This window comes from Primulina huaijiensis, chromosome 14, assembly GCF_012295235.1.
Source record: "Primulina huaijiensis isolate GDHJ02 chromosome 14, ASM1229523v2, whole genome shotgun sequence".
In the NCBI taxonomy this organism is placed as follows: Eukaryota; Viridiplantae; Streptophyta; class Magnoliopsida; order Lamiales; family Gesneriaceae; genus Primulina; species Primulina huaijiensis.
The window spans coordinates 13,025,023-13,042,478 of record NC_133319.1 but is presented as its reverse complement, the minus strand read 5'-3'; the positions used below and the strand labels follow the sequence as shown (position 1 = coordinate 13,042,478).

The 17,456-nt window shown below is 31.4% G+C and overlaps 1 protein-coding gene across 1 annotated transcript; it reads right to left on the bottom strand.

Annotated features, from left to right (window-relative positions):
* Window positions 1-8,575: 8,575 nt before the first annotated feature.
* On the bottom strand, window positions 8,576-10,050 carry LOC140957847 (uncharacterized protein At5g39865-like). Its single transcript, XM_073415244.1, has one exon. It carries the CDS (start codon window positions 9,864-9,866, stop codon window positions 8,985-8,987), a length of 882 nt encoding a protein of 293 aa, XP_073271345.1. The 5' UTR covers window positions 9,867-10,050; the 3' UTR covers window positions 8,576-8,984.
* Window positions 10,051-17,456: the final 7,406 nt, after the last annotated feature.

Below are 17,456 nucleotides of genomic sequence, written 5' to 3'. Positions count from 1 at the left end.
AATGATTCTTGATCAAGATGGGAAGATGAGGTCTAAGAAAATAGATCAAAAAATTGCACGTGAATTATTGGCTTGTGCAATCATTAGACATGATTTATCATTTTCGTTTGTTGAGTATGATGGTATTAGAGCTTGGATGAAATACATAAATCCCGATGTTCTTTGTATTTCTAGAAACACTCTTGTTTGTGATATTAAAGGAATCTATTTGAGGGAAAAAGAGAAACTTAAGCATGTTTTGGCTACTATTCATAATAGAGTTTGTTTAACTTCGGATTTGTGGACGTCGTGCACTAGTGAGGGTTATATTTGCTTGACTGCTCATTTTGTTGATAATGATCGGAAGTTGAATAGTAAAATTCTTAGCTTTTCTCATATGCCTGAGTGCCTCCACCACACTCAGGAGTTGAATTAGCAGCAAAATTATTTGAATTTTTGAAGGAGTGGGGAATTGAGAAAAAAGTTGGGAATTGAGAAAAAAGTTTTTTCTTTGACATTGGATAATGCATCTAGTAATGACAACATGCAAGTTAATTTGAAAGAGCAACTCTCTTTGCATGATAGCTTATTGTGTGACGGTGAGTATTTTCATGTTCGTTGTTCTGCTCATATATTGAATCTAATTGTCCAAGAAGGTTTGAAAGTCGTTGTTGTTGCTTTGAATAAAATTAGAGAGTCAGTCAAGTATGTTAAAGGTTCGGAGACTAGGATGCAGAAGTTTCAAGAATGTGTACAAGCAGTCGGTAGCATTGATACTAGTATTAGCTTGCGATTGGATGTGTTTACTCGTTGGAACTCGACATATTTAATGCTTGATAGTGCCATCAAGTATAAGAAAGCTTTTGTTTTCCTTCAATTCAATGACAAGAATTATAAATTTTGTCCTTCAAGTGAAAGTGGAAAAGAGGAGAAAAAATATGTGAGTTCCTTGAGCCATTTTATGACACTACCAATTTGATCTCCGGTTATTCTTATCTTACATCAAATTTATATTTTATGCAAGTCTGAAAGATTGAAGTTTTGTTAAAGGAAAACTTAATGCATGAAGATGAGGTCATAAGTGATATGTGTAAAAGAATGTTGGGAAAGTTTGAAAAGTATTGGACACAATATAGCATGGTTCTTGCATTTGGAGCCATTATTGACCCACGGATAAAGCTTTCGATGTTGGAGTTTTTTATTCTAAGGTTGAGAGTGATGTTGTTAAATGTCTCGAGAAGATAGAACTTGTGAAAGCAAAATTCTATAAGCTTTTTGATGAATATTCTAAGACTGACAATGCAAATTCTTCACGACCTAGAAATTGCTCCCCAAAGTGCAGGAGAAGGTAAAGGAAAGAGCAAAAGAATTTTTTATGTAAGTATTCTAATACTTTTTTTTCTTGTATTATTTAACTGATTTATATTTTCATATCATAATTATTTCAATTAATATAGGAAATGATTGCATATGAGAGCCAGACAATTACAAATGTTGGAAAATCTCAAATTGATCTTTATTTGGAGGAGCCAAAACTTGAATTTGCATATCATCAAGATTTGAATGTTTTGGAGTACTAGAAGGATAAAAAACATCGGTACCCCACCATAGCAATGATGGCATGTGATGTTGTGCCTATTCCAATTACTACTGTTGCATCAGAATCAGCTTTTTCCATCAGTGCTTGTGTGCTTACCAAGTATAGAAGTTGTACACTTCTTGAAAAAAATTCAAGCTCTTATTTGCACTCGCAATTGGTTGCATGGTTACGTTGGTAATTTTGTTTACAAATTTCTAGTTTGTTGTTGACTTAGTTGATAAACTAGTTTATTATTATTTTAATTTTAACTACATTCGTATTTTTGTATTTTAAGGTTGATCAAGGTAATGAAGACGACACAAGTGTTAAAACAGCGTTGTCTAATCAGGGATCAAATGCTGATATTGATAAAGGGGGAGAGGATGAAGATGGAGGAGAAGAATTTGATATGAATGATTTCATGATTAATGAAATTTAAAAAATTGTATTGTTTTTTTTGTTTAGTTTGATAAAAAAAATTCTTTAACTTTTTGACGGAGGAGAAGAATTCTTTAACTTTTTAGCACTTTGTTCGTTTATTTCACTGTCAATTGTGGTATTTCATGTTTTAACATTTACTCATCTTTGGATTCTTTGACCGCCAACAACCCTTTTTTATTCAGATTACAGCACAGCGTTTTTTGTCAATTGTTTTGGGTGAACTACAGTATGCAAAACTAAGCAAATGTATTGAATTGTTTAGAATTTTTTAGACCCGTGGTTTGGCCCAACCCAACCCGCAGCCCATCTTTTGGTGGGCTGGGCTGGGCTGGGATTTCCCAACCCACCAACCCGATGGGCCGGCCCAACCCGAGTCGGGCCGACCCAACCCGACACGGGCCGGAGCGATTGACAGCTCTATATATATATATATGTTAATGACCATATAGACCTTGCCATTAAGAAAATATGTCTGCCCCAGCAATTACCATATTTACCCTACTTAAATAATTGATTTAATTAATTAAAAAAAACTATATAGACTGAATCTTCCCACTCCCCCGTATTACCACACTCATCCTTTTAATTGGCAAATCAATTATTTGCTCCATTGCTTCACTTCAAGCTTGTGCCACCGCTTCCTTTCGTTGCAATCGGTTCTTCGTTCCTCGCTCCATTGCCTCCCCGATTTCTGCATTTTCGAGGTAATTTCTCGGGTTAATTTTAGAGTCGAGACCACAGGAATTTCGTTTGGAAATATTGAAAGATTTAATTTTGTTTGGATTTAAATAATTTTAGTTTTGTTATGATTTTATGAAATAGTGTAACTGTGACTCCAATATGCAGAAAATGTATCCAATTGGCTTGCATCATCTTAGGAAATGTAGAATATCATATAAATTCTTTTGTGTTATTAACTTTTTTGGTTTGTTTCTATGATGCTAAAAAAATTGCATTTATTTCCAAGTAAAATAAGTTTTGTTATTATTTTATTTTTTTATCTGATGATATATTCACTTTAAAATAAGAATATATCTCATATTTTATTATTTATCGGTGTAGCTATTAGATATACTTTAAGGGTAAATTTTAAAAAAAAAATACATATGTGCATCTTTGATTTAAGATTCAGTACCTATATAATTTTTTTTACAAATCAATACCTGACAACACTACAAACTTAGTTTTAACTCCCTACAAAGAAAAATTTTCATTTTTTCCCTTTTATTATTTAAATAAATATATAATTTTATCTACCAAAATAATTGTGTATTCTTCATCTACCAAATTAGTACCTATTATGGGGTTTCATATACTCGATTTTGCTCTTTGAATACTCCAAATGCGTAAAAAAAATATATTATATTTTCGAACAAACACGATAAATTCAGCCATTGTTGGTCTTTTCATTAAAAATGCATTACAATGACTTATTTATATCATTTTATTTTTTAAAAAATATAGTTCATCATTCATTATGAAATATGAGTAAGTACTTATTTTAACATATAAAATATCTATTTTGGAGTTCCAGATGCTTGATTTGGCTCTTTGAATACTCCAAATCTGTAAGAAAATACTAGATTTTCGAGCGATCACCATAAATTCAGAAATTATTGGTCTTTTCATTGAAAATGCATTAAGATGACTTATTCATGTCATTAATTTTTGAAAATACACATTTTCTCACTCATCGAGGAAAAAAATACTTATTTTAACCGATAACATAGCTATTTTGGGGTTTCAGATCATTGATTTTGCTATTTGAATACCCAAATGTGTAAGAAAATATTTGAGTTTCAAGTTCTATTAAGTGACTTTTGATGGTGTCATTTGTGAAGTTAAAATATAATACCTAAATTGGCATAAAGAGTTACTAATTCTAGTCTACAAATATGTGATTTTACTCCCTAAATATTCATACCCAATTATTTGGGGATGTCAAAATATAGTTTGAAATTAATATTGAGTGGCATTGATGATGACATTCGTGAAGTAAAAATGTGATACCTAAATTAATGCAAATAAGACATAATTCGAGTCCACAAATAGTTGATTTTACCCTTTAAATACTCAAATTCGATTATTTGAGGATGTCAAAATTTATACTTTGAAGTTAATATTGAGTAACCTTTGATGATGAGGTTTGTTAATTTAAAATGTAATACATAAATTAGTAAAAACAATACCTAATTTGAAACCACATATACTTGATTTTACCCTTTTGAGACTCAATTTTGATTATTTTGGGATGTCCAAAAAATATAGTTTCAAGTAATATTGAGTGATTTTTTATGGTGTCATTTGTGAAGTTAAAATATGATAACTAAATTGGTATAAAGAGTATCTAATTCGAGTTTACAAATATTTGATTTTACTCCCTAAATACTCATATCCAATTATTTGGGAATGTCAAAATATAGTTTGAAATTAATATTGAGTGAAATTGATGATGAAATTCGTGAAGTAAAAATTTAATACCTAAATTAATACAAATAAGATATAATTTGAGTCCACAAATATATTTTGACATACTCAAATAATCAAATTGAAGTTAATATTGAGGTATCACATTTTTAATTATATTGTGAACTCGAACTATATATTTTGACATACTCAAATAATCGAATTTGAGTATTTAAATGATTGATTTTAGGGATTTTATTTTATAATATTTGTGCTTATCTGTAATTATTATCCTTAATTTTGTGCTTATCTGAATTAATTTTATAATATTTGTAGATTTGAATAAAAGAAGAGAAAAAGCCTAATTTGAGATATAAGATGATTATACAAAACTTCAAATGAAAAAATATACCAAAAGAAAAGAAATAAAATATTTTTATATTTTATTATCTTGAGAATATTGAAGTTTTGGAAGAAAATCTTTGCAAATCTTGATAAATAAAATCTCTACAACCTTATCTACAATTTTTGAGATTGACATGGGCTTCAAGGAGTTGGAGGATTAAGCCCATGAAGAAATATAAAAAGCAGCGTACGTGAGCAGCAAGAAGGAAGGCACAAAAAAGAGAAAAAAACAGCGCAAAAGGGGGGAAGGAAGAGAGAAGAACAAATAGAGAAGAAGGCAGTGAAGTAAAGAGAATGGCAGAAGAGAGAGGCAGAGTAGAGAAGAGAGAGAAAGGAAGGGAGGAGGCAAATGATAATCACGTAAAGAAAGGAAGAGAGCATAAGCGAAAGCAGTGGAAGGAAGAGAAGACAGAAGTACAGAATTAAAGGGAGGAAGACAAAAGACAGAAGCATGAGGAATTCCTCAACAAAAATCGCTGAGAATTACTCTTATTCCTTCTTTATTTTGTTTTCTTATATGAAATTAAATCTGAGTTTTCACTTTTGTTTTGAATTCATGGAATAATTTTATTTAGGCTAAGACCACGATAGAGCCAAACAATACTTTGTTCGATATTTGGTTTATTTTCAATATATTATTTTTCTTGATTTTAATTATTGATTGATGTTATTTTAATATTTCTTGTTAATAGCCTGATCAACTAATTACATGTTTGTTAATTAATCACGAATCGGAAGATGATTGATTAAATATAGCAAAAAAGACGTCATCAACACATGGTTAAACTGAGTAGAAATATTATTCAGGTTGAGCGTGCGCTTTTAGGTGAAAACTGAAATTCCACGAAGATTTAATGCATTTAGATCTAATTAAATTCAAATAGAAATAATTGGACTGTTAGATTTAAATATGTTTATTAACTCAAGAAATTGTTTATCAAATAAAATTGAGAATTTCATCGTGATTGTCACGAATTAAATAATTAATTGAATTTTAACACGTGTCAACATATTAGAGTTTGGTACCGTTATGTATCTTAGTTATTTATTTGAATTTGAATCCCTCCTTGATCTTTGAATCTCTCGTTTTTAATTGCAATTATTTTATTTAATAGTTTAGATTAATAATCCACATATCACCTTTTTATTTATTTTGTATAACTTAAGTTAAATGATAAAAATTTTAGTAATTAAATATTAGTCTTTGTGTGATCGATACTTGGACTCATTATCCATTTATTATAACTTGACCTAGTCCGTTTGCTAGATTTATTCCCAACCGAAATCATCGGCCACTCATCATCAAAGGCCACTCAATATTAACTTCAAAGTATATATTTTGACATCCTCAAATAATCGAATTTGAGTATTTAAAGGGTAAAATCAAGTATTTGTGGACTCGAATTATGTTTTATTTGTATTAATTTAGGTATCGTATTTTTACTTCACGAATGTCATCATCAATTCCATTCAATATTAACTTCAAACTATATTTTGACATCCCCAAATAATATAACTTGGAACTGAAGTATTTTCTTACACATTTGGGTATTCAAATAGCAAAATCAAGGATCTGGAACCCTAAAATAGATATGTTATCGGTCAAAATAAGTATTTTTTCTTATTCCTTGATGAGTGAGAAAATGTGTTTTTTTCAAAAATTAGATGACATGAATAAGTCATCTTAATGCATTTTCAATGAAAAAACCAACAATGTCTGAATTTATGCTGATCACTCGAAGATCCAGTATTTTCTTACACATTTGGAGTATTCAGAGAGCCAAATCAAGCATCTGGAACTCCAAAATAGATACTTTACAATTCAAAATAAGTACTTAATCTTATTCATGATGAGTGAGGAACTATGTTTTTTTTAAAATAAATTGACATGAATAAGTTATCATAATACATTTTTAATGAAAAGACCAACAATGATTAAATTCATAGTGAATGCTCGAAAATATAATATATTTTTTTTTACATATTTGGAGTATTCAAAGAGGGAAAACAAGTATTTAAAACCCCATAATATGTACTAATTTGGTAGATGGAGAAGACACAATTATTTTTGTAAATAAAATTATATATTTATTTAAATAATAAAAAAGAAAAAATGTAAATTTATCTTTGTAGGGAGTTAAAACTAAGTTTGTGGTGTTGTCAGGTATTAATTTGTAAAAAAAAAATACATGTGTGCTGAATCTTAAATAAAAAATGCACAGATGTATTTTTTTCAAATTTACCGATACTTTATTTACACTATATCATACATATTATATATACTTCACAGGCGAATCGTATCGTGTTATTAATTCGCACATACATGTATCACAATGACTAGGTACATATCAGAGGTGAAATGATATGTTTGCACCAAAACATTTTTAACACATTGATAAGCACGAAATAAGTTCACCAATCAACATTATGAACAATTATATCTTATTCGTCTACACACATTAAACACAGTTTCATGTATTACTTGAAACATGAACTTTGAGTTTATTACAATGTGATATAGGCCAACCCTGATAAATGAAGTGCACGAATAGACTTCTTTCTTTCTTTCTTTCTTTTTTTGAAGAAGAGAATAGACTTTTTTGGTACGTGTGAATAGACTAGCAACATCCATGTCCTTGTTTATAAAGAGGAATGAAGTGGGGCATTTGTCCATGTGAAAAGTTATCAAATATACATGATGTGTCACTAGAATTAGCCATAAAGTAACGTTTCACCTAATATATTAAACACGCAAATCCAGTGCCTTTCCTCAAACAACACATAAGAAACCATGAATCCCAATAATTGCTGTATGATCCTCAAAACATGCAGTTTCGCTCACTTCTTCTGTTTTTTGTAAAGCAATATCATAGCTATTACCAGACTTATAACTGAATTCTTGATACGAATTAATTGCAAAGCCTCAAAATTGCACATCGTAACGAGTACACACAGTCAAATTCATTGCAAATGTCTAAATTATGACATCTGAGCTCTCATCAAAATACCCAATTAATTGCACAATGCAGACCAGACCTTCTATGGTTTAGCAAGAGTAAATGGACTGAGTATAGTATGAGAAATATTGGTTAATCGATCAACCAAAATGCAAGAAAGGTATAGATGAAAGTAGAGAAAAAGAAAACCCTTTCACACCACAGTACAAGCTCGTTTTTCAATGTTAATAATCAAAATGAAGATCCCAAATGAACCAAAAAAATGATGGAGAACTACCTTGTCCAAACCAATAAACGTTGGATGAAAAAGAAAGAGATGTACCATGTACCACAAAAAAGGGTGTTTCATAGATTAAAACCTTGAAGAAGGAATACCAGATTCAGAAAGTGACTAAAAATACCCATAGTAAGTTAAAGAAAAAAGACCGTATAAAATGGCACTAATATATGCATTCAGAATTTGCTTTAAAAAAAAAACCGTCATTACATACAACACAACCATATAACACGACAAAATATATGCAACGGCCTAACCAGTTCCAAGGCACCATTCACCATTTCTAATCCGAGTCTCATCGACCAAGCCAACATTTGGAACTGAAAGTGCAACACCATTCCAAGACACAGTTAAACAAACATCACTCTAATATTGCAAAATTCACATACTATTTTAATCAATATTCGATCTTTGCCCTTTAAAAGTTTGCAAAACTGTAAGGAGCATGCATACGAGAAGACAGGGTCGATAGCAAACAACTTCCAAAACAAACAAATCTCTCATCAAAAACCTCTAAGAAAAGAAAATACATACCGTAGATGAAAATTTTGCATTATGATGCATTCTTGATAAACCTTTATTGATCAGTATTGTACATTTCATCATAAATTGTATCATGAACTGCTTTATTCAAGCTCTGCGTTAGGCATAAATGCATTCCTCAGCACAATGTCCCAATACACGAGTAGTAAGTACAATGTTCAACTCCATTTTACTATAAAGGTGAACAGCCAAACAATTCACCTAAGTTTGACACACAACCACTATTTACACAGCCGATTTCCTCAGCAAATCAATTACAGAAAGAATTATCATGCTCCTCCATAAACACTCTGACAGCCCGAAGAAGCTTAATCAAGAAAAACAGAATCACACCATATCTCTACTTAATTATAATCAGAGCAGCATAAAAACACACCATTTTCCGACTAAATTATAATCACGCGCAGCAGAGCGGACAGCGAACAAGTCCATTTTCATTGCACTCGAGACACCTCCTGGTCTGTTCCTCATCCTCATCAAACACTTTTCGACTCCCGCTGCAATTCACACATGGGACAAATCTCACATCATCACACATGCTGCAAGGCTGAAACCCACGAAGAGGAAGCCCCTTAGTCAGCTTAATCAGCTCACCAGCTTCGAGTAATTGTTTTATCACGTCAGCTCCGCCAATATACTTCCCCTTAATAAACACCTGCGGCAAGCTGACATTATTTTCGCCGAGGACTTTTTGTAACTCCTTCCTGTAAGCTACATCCATGGAAATGTCCCTCTCATCAAGATTTACGCGAAACCCCCGAAAAATCATTCGCACACTGTGACAATCCTGGAATGTTTTTCGTATTCCTCGGAGGCTGGTGAAATAAACAACGACCCTATCCTCGGTACCAGGAAGCCTGAAGAGGGAATCCGAGACGGGAAAAGAGATGTTTTTGGGAACGGGATTTGAAGAATCTGACGCTGTCAACAACAATTTGGTGGATTTTGTAGGTGGGGTGCACGGTGATGCCAAATGTTGTGGATTTAGAGGGGTGGAGGATCGTTTTGGGGATTCAAAAATCGAGCACAATTTCCTGACCTTACCCTTCAACGAATTACCGGCGGAGACCATTGAACCGAAGGACGAGCTGTACAAACTCTTCATGGAGCCGTTCCTCTGGAGCGCCGGTGAATTATATACGTTGTATAGGGGCTTGTGACCGATTCCATCCCCCGCCGCCGCCGCCGCCGCCGAAGCAGAGGAATTTATAGTTACAGAACGGTTCAACATCCATGACGAGTTGTTCTTATTATTCTGCTGGATTTTACGATCAGCCATCAAATAAACGAAGATTTTTAATATCCTACGTAACCAAGGCGAGGTTGGATGGCGTAGGCGGCGGCGGAGGACGGTGGACGGAGATGTTCTGCGGCGGTAATGGAAGCGTGGATTGGAAGAAATTTTAGAAGGGAAAAATTGGGTGGAAAAGAAAGTGAGAGAAGAAGGGTGCGGGGCCGAGCTTTTTTATAAGTTGAGTTTGCGTGTATGAGGAATTTGGTAATTTATTCAAAGGGAAATATTTAATTAATTAAATTTCTTTGAAATCCAAATAGAAAAGGAAGGATTTACGATTTTAATCATCTATATTTGTTATTTATAATTATGATATAATTTTTTCCCTTCTCCCCGAATTTAATCTCCGTTTGCTATAATTATTTTCATGTGTGGTGTCAATATAGATTCTAACTTGATGTTAATATGTCCAATGTTATGTCGATAGTACATAAAAAAAACGACCAATTTGCAAAACAAATTACTAAAAGAAATTTGATATTTACACTTCATTTCATATGTAAAATATGTGTCAAATTTATTCACAAATAAAATATAAATAACAAAAAATAGAATGTAAATATCAACTCTCTCGCTAATAAAAAATGAAAGAGTAAGATCTAATTACATAAATGACTATAATTGCAAGGAAACAAATGAAGTATCAAACTGCAATTTTCCAAAAAAAAAAATATATGTTACTTTTATGAATTAATTAATATGTTTTTTTGAATGTGTTTGGTAAACTGTCAACAAAATTATCATAATAGTTATATATGTAAGCCGTTAAGATTTTATAATTTTCTTTTAGAAAAAACTATGACCAGTCCAACTTCTTATTTCATTTATTTATCAATATTATAAGGTACTAAAATCATATAATGAGATCTTACACAATACGAGAGGCACAAAGCTACTTGGTAACTCAGATAAATCTATTTTCAAGTTAAATAAATATTTCGTCTCCACATTTCATTTGATTGATTAAGTAGTTGAAACCCATATTTTTAAAACTAAATCGAATTGGCCTATTCAATCGGTTCGACTGAAAATTAGTACAGATCACACTTAAAACCGTTTTAACGGTTAAGCCAATCGAACCGGTATTTTAAATTTTGGTAAATATTTGTTTAATTATTTACATACAAATTTAAGATTTTTAGGGTTTAAAATATATTATTATATTATATTATATTATTATTTTATATAATATAACAGTGTTTTGGTCCGACCGTCCAGTTGAAATGGTCTGACCGATTGGACTGTTATTTTAAAATAGATCGATTCGATCATTGATCTGATTATGAAAACATTGATTAAAACATCTTATTTTGGTTAAAAATAATTTAGATTTGAAATTCAAAAAAAATCAAATTTATAAATAATGAATAAATTAGGAAAAAGGGTTGGGAAAACCCAAAAAGAACAAAATTCATCATGCTAAATCATTAAGAATTTGAATGAAAACTTAAGCGGATATATATATATTTTTTCGTATAAAACGATATATATCGATACTGTACCAAAATAAAGAATTTAACTTCTGTTTGGACTCATCATGTTGGAATAGTCCAAATCAAAGTTCAGTGAAGCAACTCTACTCATAGTTGAGAATTTAAACTGTTGAGAAGTCTTATCTTTATAGACTAACCTTACATCTAGCTAGAGGACTGGATGTTGATCCCCGACTTGTTGAAAAGCTGACAGGCTTCGGAAATCACAGGACCTCAGACATTATTGCAAAGATAGCGGATGAAGAAGTCGCACATGTTGCGGTTGAAGTTTATTGGTGTTTATTGATGTCTTGGATCTCCAGACACATGTTGCGGTTGATATTTATTGTCTTTATGGATTTGTTTTGTATATATTTTTCCTGGTTTCTTTGATTGTCTTGAGAGATTTGTTAAGTATTGGTAATCATTGACCTTGAAATTACAAGAGAATGAATTTTTTTTATATATTTTCGGTATGACGGTATTTTATCTATACCATACTGATTTTTCGGTATGCCGATTTTCGGTATACCGAAAATTCGGTAAGTTAACGATATCATTTTTCTCATACCTTTATTTTCTGTACGGTATACGGTATAACGTACCGACTACCTCTACTTCACACATGTGGTTCTCACATTATCTCATATAAATATCAGGTTTGAAAACATCATTGATTCGTTCAGTAAGTCAATTTTCAACAACGCTCTCAGCTGGTCAGAGGGGCTACTTTGGGATACCTTTTCGGCCCCATTCTAATGGGTTTTTCATGATTTCAGTTTCAGATAAGGTCCGAGGTTTGAATTCGGACTAGTCTCATCTATCGGAATCGAACTCTGTATTTTTAGTGAGTATCCGTCATGCTTCCTACATTGTTGAAACAAAGTTTTTTAAATTGAAAATAAATGACAACATTGATAAACAATCAATACAAAGAAGCAAAAACTGAAACCATGAAGCAAAGAAAATTAACATTTTTCGACCCATTATCAAGGGATGATATCGTTCATAAGAAATAAACATACATTGCTGCATACAAAATTTACATTTATACCAAACAAATTATATAGTGTTTGGATCACTGATATTTTCTTGGAAGTGTCGCTATATCATTTTCTCGTACCCAAGATGCAACAAAAGTTTTAAAATTTTATTTTTACATACAAAATAGTGTTTGAGTACTCGTATGGTTTTATTTCAATAATAGGGTGTTTATTACAATTTATTTTTAGTGAATTAATCAACCGGCTAAAATTCTCGTATGTTAAGCGGATATGACAATCAATTGGAAGACTTTGTTATTCAATCGCCAATAATCAAGTTCACTGGATTGATAATTTTGTTCATCTTCTAGTTTGCATTAGAAAATCTAGAATATTTATGCGTTGAGAAAAAAAAATAGAGACGACGACGGCAACACGACGATGTAGTGGCGGACGTGCGGTGCTGAGACGTGGTCGAACGAGTGGTCTTGTTCAATAAAAAAAGGTGGACGAAAGTTGAGAAGAGAGAGGGAGAGGAAATCTAGATTGTTTTTTTTGTCAAATCTTGATTGTGTTATATTATCAACTTTTGATATGACATTATCTATTTATTTAGTATATAAACTCTAGACTTAAAAAATTTACATGGATTGTCCATAATATTATCTATGATTCTAATTAGGTGTTTTGATCAGCTAGGACATCTACTAGATAGTTTTTAATTAGGACATTCTGGATTAATGTGTAAAGTTTTTAATTAGAATTTGATTAGGATACTCCAGTACAATAATTCAAAAGTCTTACTGGATGTTTTGTCTAACTAGGACTCCTACTATTTAGAGTTTCACTATGATACTCCAAGCCTAATATATCAAATAATATATGATCGTGAGTTCATCACAATACCGATCAACGATCAGATGTCATCAATGTGAGGAGTGTAAACAGCTCGTTATACTTTTCGAAATTCATTAAGATAAATTTAACATGTCAAAGTCAACTCTTTAAAATTCAACTAATATAAGTCAATTGGTCAAAGTCAATTTAGTCATAATCAACTAATCAAACTCAACTATCTATTGACTCAAATTTTGGCACTTGTCAATTTTGGAAGTCCTTCACAAAATTCTGGCAGTTACACTTTCCTCACAATTTTAGCATCCATGTTAACTCTCATAACTTCCATATATGTAATTTGCTTATAAATATTTTTATAAGCCAAACATTTGATTTCCATCAAACTTCGATAATCAAATTCAACTCCTTGAATTTGATTGTCTCAACAGTAACATACAAATCAATACTTGTGTGATCCTCAATAATTTAAAGATACAGTTAGTTGTGGGTTCACAACTCATGTGATTCAAAACAACGTGTGTACCTTACAAAGGCTTACCCTAATTATTTTCATTTTATGCATCAACACATTGATTATAAGAATTTCGGAACTCGTTTCTGATTGCACCCATCGAATAATGGTAAGAGTACATAGTAACATCGTCTCATGATTCCATAAGTATCACTAATAGTACCTACAAGAACCAATAGATTACGGTTAGCATATAGTACGATCTCTTATATCATATATCTCGATCAAATATGCAAGCATTGATATATCGATAGATGCATATGAATTCGATAAATATGTTATATACCTTTGAGTGATCATAGTGACATCATATGTGCAATTAAAAACCACTTTACCCTAAAGCACATCTCATATTATGGCTAAAGATTCCTCATATTATTAATTTATCATGTCACATAGGATATCCATACCCATAGGTGAACGGTGAATCCCCGGATACTATCCACTGACTCATACGTGTGTCGACACTAGTCACCTGATTACCCTCAGAGAGGTGGTAAATGAGTCAAAGTGCATAAATAATACGTATAGCCTCTTTGTTGTCCTGGGTCGTAAGGACTAATGATATACAACTACAACCGCAGACTTATCCACTTGATAAATGATAACCACTTGAAAATGCCGATGGATGGTTGTTCAGTGATAAATTAATTTAATTTATAACTCACACAAGTAACAAATATGTAATAACAAAATTTAAATGACTCAACCTTACTAACAAAATTAATGGAATAAGAGAATTCAACTATCAATTACATAATTATAACCACTAAAAATCGAACGAAAATTATAGAAACTAGAATTAAATGATTATTTTACGCATTCTAGAATGTTAAATAATGAATTAATTGAATTGTTTCTAAAACCATATAAACCAAACCGCAATGTTATAGATATGAACCAGACTATTATAAAATGATTTGGTTATCGGATTAGACATTTCAAAAATCGTGAACCGAAAAATAGAATGGTAATTATGTAAAACCGAACCAGACCTGTGGCTGTCCACCCCTATTTCTATCTTTTCATCAGTCTTAGGGCACATAAATTTGAATAGAGTCGCACCATGACACATTTATATANGACATAAGTTAATTGAGTGAACCTTATTATAATATTTTTCGACATATCCCTACAGATCTGTAGTCATAATACACAGGAAGTTTCATCCATGTTCTTCATAGAGGATTTACTTTCTAGCCATACTTCAGTTGACTGCATCTTGGCCTTCTTCGAGAAGTAGACCACACCTTACAAGTGGTCTCGAGATCTTTTCAGATCTCCTAGGAGCATGTACTTGTTCAATTGACTATTGGGGTGTGGATTCCACAGTATGAGGTGTAGGTATTTCTCAAATCTCCTCGAGTTTTCTTATCTCGTGTTTTTTTTATCTAATATAAATTCAATCTCTAAGAAGGTGTCATTTCTTGAAACAAATACTTTTGTTTTTTAGGATAATAAAAGTAATATATAATAAAGTTTTTTTGGATATTCTACAAAGTAACACAAAATGAATATACTATCTGATTTGTTTCACACGGTCTTTTTTACATAACCAGGATATCATTATATTTTTAGATGATAATATTTGGGAGGTTTTTCAATGCATAACGCATATGATGTTTTTTTCACTGTATTTATAAGGACGTGGTTCAACAGTATCGCCACAGTCTCAAGGGTATATCCCCAAAAAGATAACAATAATTCAGTTAATCAAATCCTATATCGAACCATATCTATCAATATTCGATTACGATGTTCTGACACATCATTGAGTTGTGGTGTGCCTAGAGAAGTCCATAGAGAGAGAATCTCATTCTCTTTTTGATAAACTTGTAATACATTACTCAATTATTCTCCACCTCGATTATATTGAAGTGTCTCGATACTTTTTCCTAATTGTTTCTCTACTTCATTTTTGAATTTTTTGAACTTTTAAAAAGCTTCAAACTTGTATTTCATCAAATACACATACATATATTTACCTCGAGTAATCATTAGTAAAGATAATGAAGTAAAAATACCTATATTTGGTGTTAACACTTAACTGACCACATATATCTATATAGATCAAATCTAATAGGTCATGCACACTTTCCAATTTTCCTAAGAAAGAGGCTTTGGTCATCTTTATTTTCATACATGACTCATAAGTAAGAAGAGAATTTATGTTTAACAAGTTAAACATGTCATCTCTCACTAGTTTGTGCATCATTATTTAGAAAATATGTTCTAATTTGGTCACACACATCATGTATAATCGAACATTTTCATGTTTCTACCAATGAAACGTGATACATAACAACACCGACGCTAATCTCGAGTTCGAGTGATATTTTTCTTTATTTTAGGCAGTTGAATCAACTAGGAAAATTTTAAGAATAAACAATAATTTAAAATGTTTTTCATGATTGCTATCTTATGTACGATCTCATTGTATCATACTATATTCAATGTATTTTTTATGCAGCTTGCATGAATATACAAATAAAATAAATGTCATAATGTATAAAACGTAAAATATCATTAAAATAAAGATCTCTTGTAAGATAAAAATAAATAAAACCTAAGTCTATAATTGACTTACTGTACAACTACTCTAACAAGAAACATGATGGATCACGAAGTATTTCAAGAATGATTTCTATTTTTTTTAAATAGGGAATTCTGGTCTTTGCAGGACATTGAGTGTCCAATGGCATTTCAAGGATGATTTCTATTTTTTTTTTGGTTTAAATAGGACCACGAGGTCCATGATGTTGTGTTGTTTTTGTTCCCAACTGGATTCAAACTCGCTACTAGAGATTTTATTGATTAATTATGTAAAAAAATAATTAAATAAAATAAACTGAAAATAAAATAATCTGAAAATTATTTGATACCCGCCCATAATCAGGCAACACCCCATCTACATTAACAAAAGAGGCATGCAATCTAGATGAAATAAAACTCAAATAGATACCAATCAACTTGAATAAAAAATCGGTCGACACTAGTTCACATGAACTTAAAATAACCAAACTCAGTCCATTCAGTCGACATCCGTTGATATGAATTTAAATAAGTCGACAACGATCCAAAAGAACTAACATTCAATCTAAACTAGTCTACATGAACTGAAATCAATCGAAGTCAATCAAGAAGCAATCCACATGAACTAAAAATTAGTTGAAATCAAACTACATGAATTGAAAATTAGATGAAATCACTCCATATCAACTGAAAAATCAACCAAAACTGTTTTAGACATGGTCATTTTAAAATATTCAACAAGAAGATTGAAAAATGCGCAGAACACGAACAAAGAATAAAACATTGGAGAATGGATGATAGCTGGGAGAAAGTCCAAACTATTAATTTGGATTCAATTCAATTCGATTTGGTATGATGTGTATGACTAATTTTAAATTTTATGCACAAAAAAAATTTGTATACTAAGTTTGCATACAAAAATGCACAGATATTGTAATTTGTACAAAAAAATATTATAAAAATTAAGTAATTATTTTATTTGATCGTATACTAAAATAATTATAAGTAAAAACCATACATTGATCAAAATCATATGATTTTAATTTGATTTGATCTTAAAATTCGATTCGATTCGATTCGGTTCAATTTTTGAACACTCCAAAATAATATAGTGTACGCCAAAGAACTTGTGGCTGGGTCGAAATCTTCAGGCCCACAATTTCAGCAATGTCCATCAACTTCCAGACGCAAGCACACTGCCCAACAGAAATAATAAGGC

Coding starts and splice junctions, on each gene's coding strand:
- LOC140957847 (XM_073415244.1), bottom strand. CDS start 9,866: ATGGCTGATCGTAAAATCCAGCAGAATAATAAGAACAACTCGTCATGG.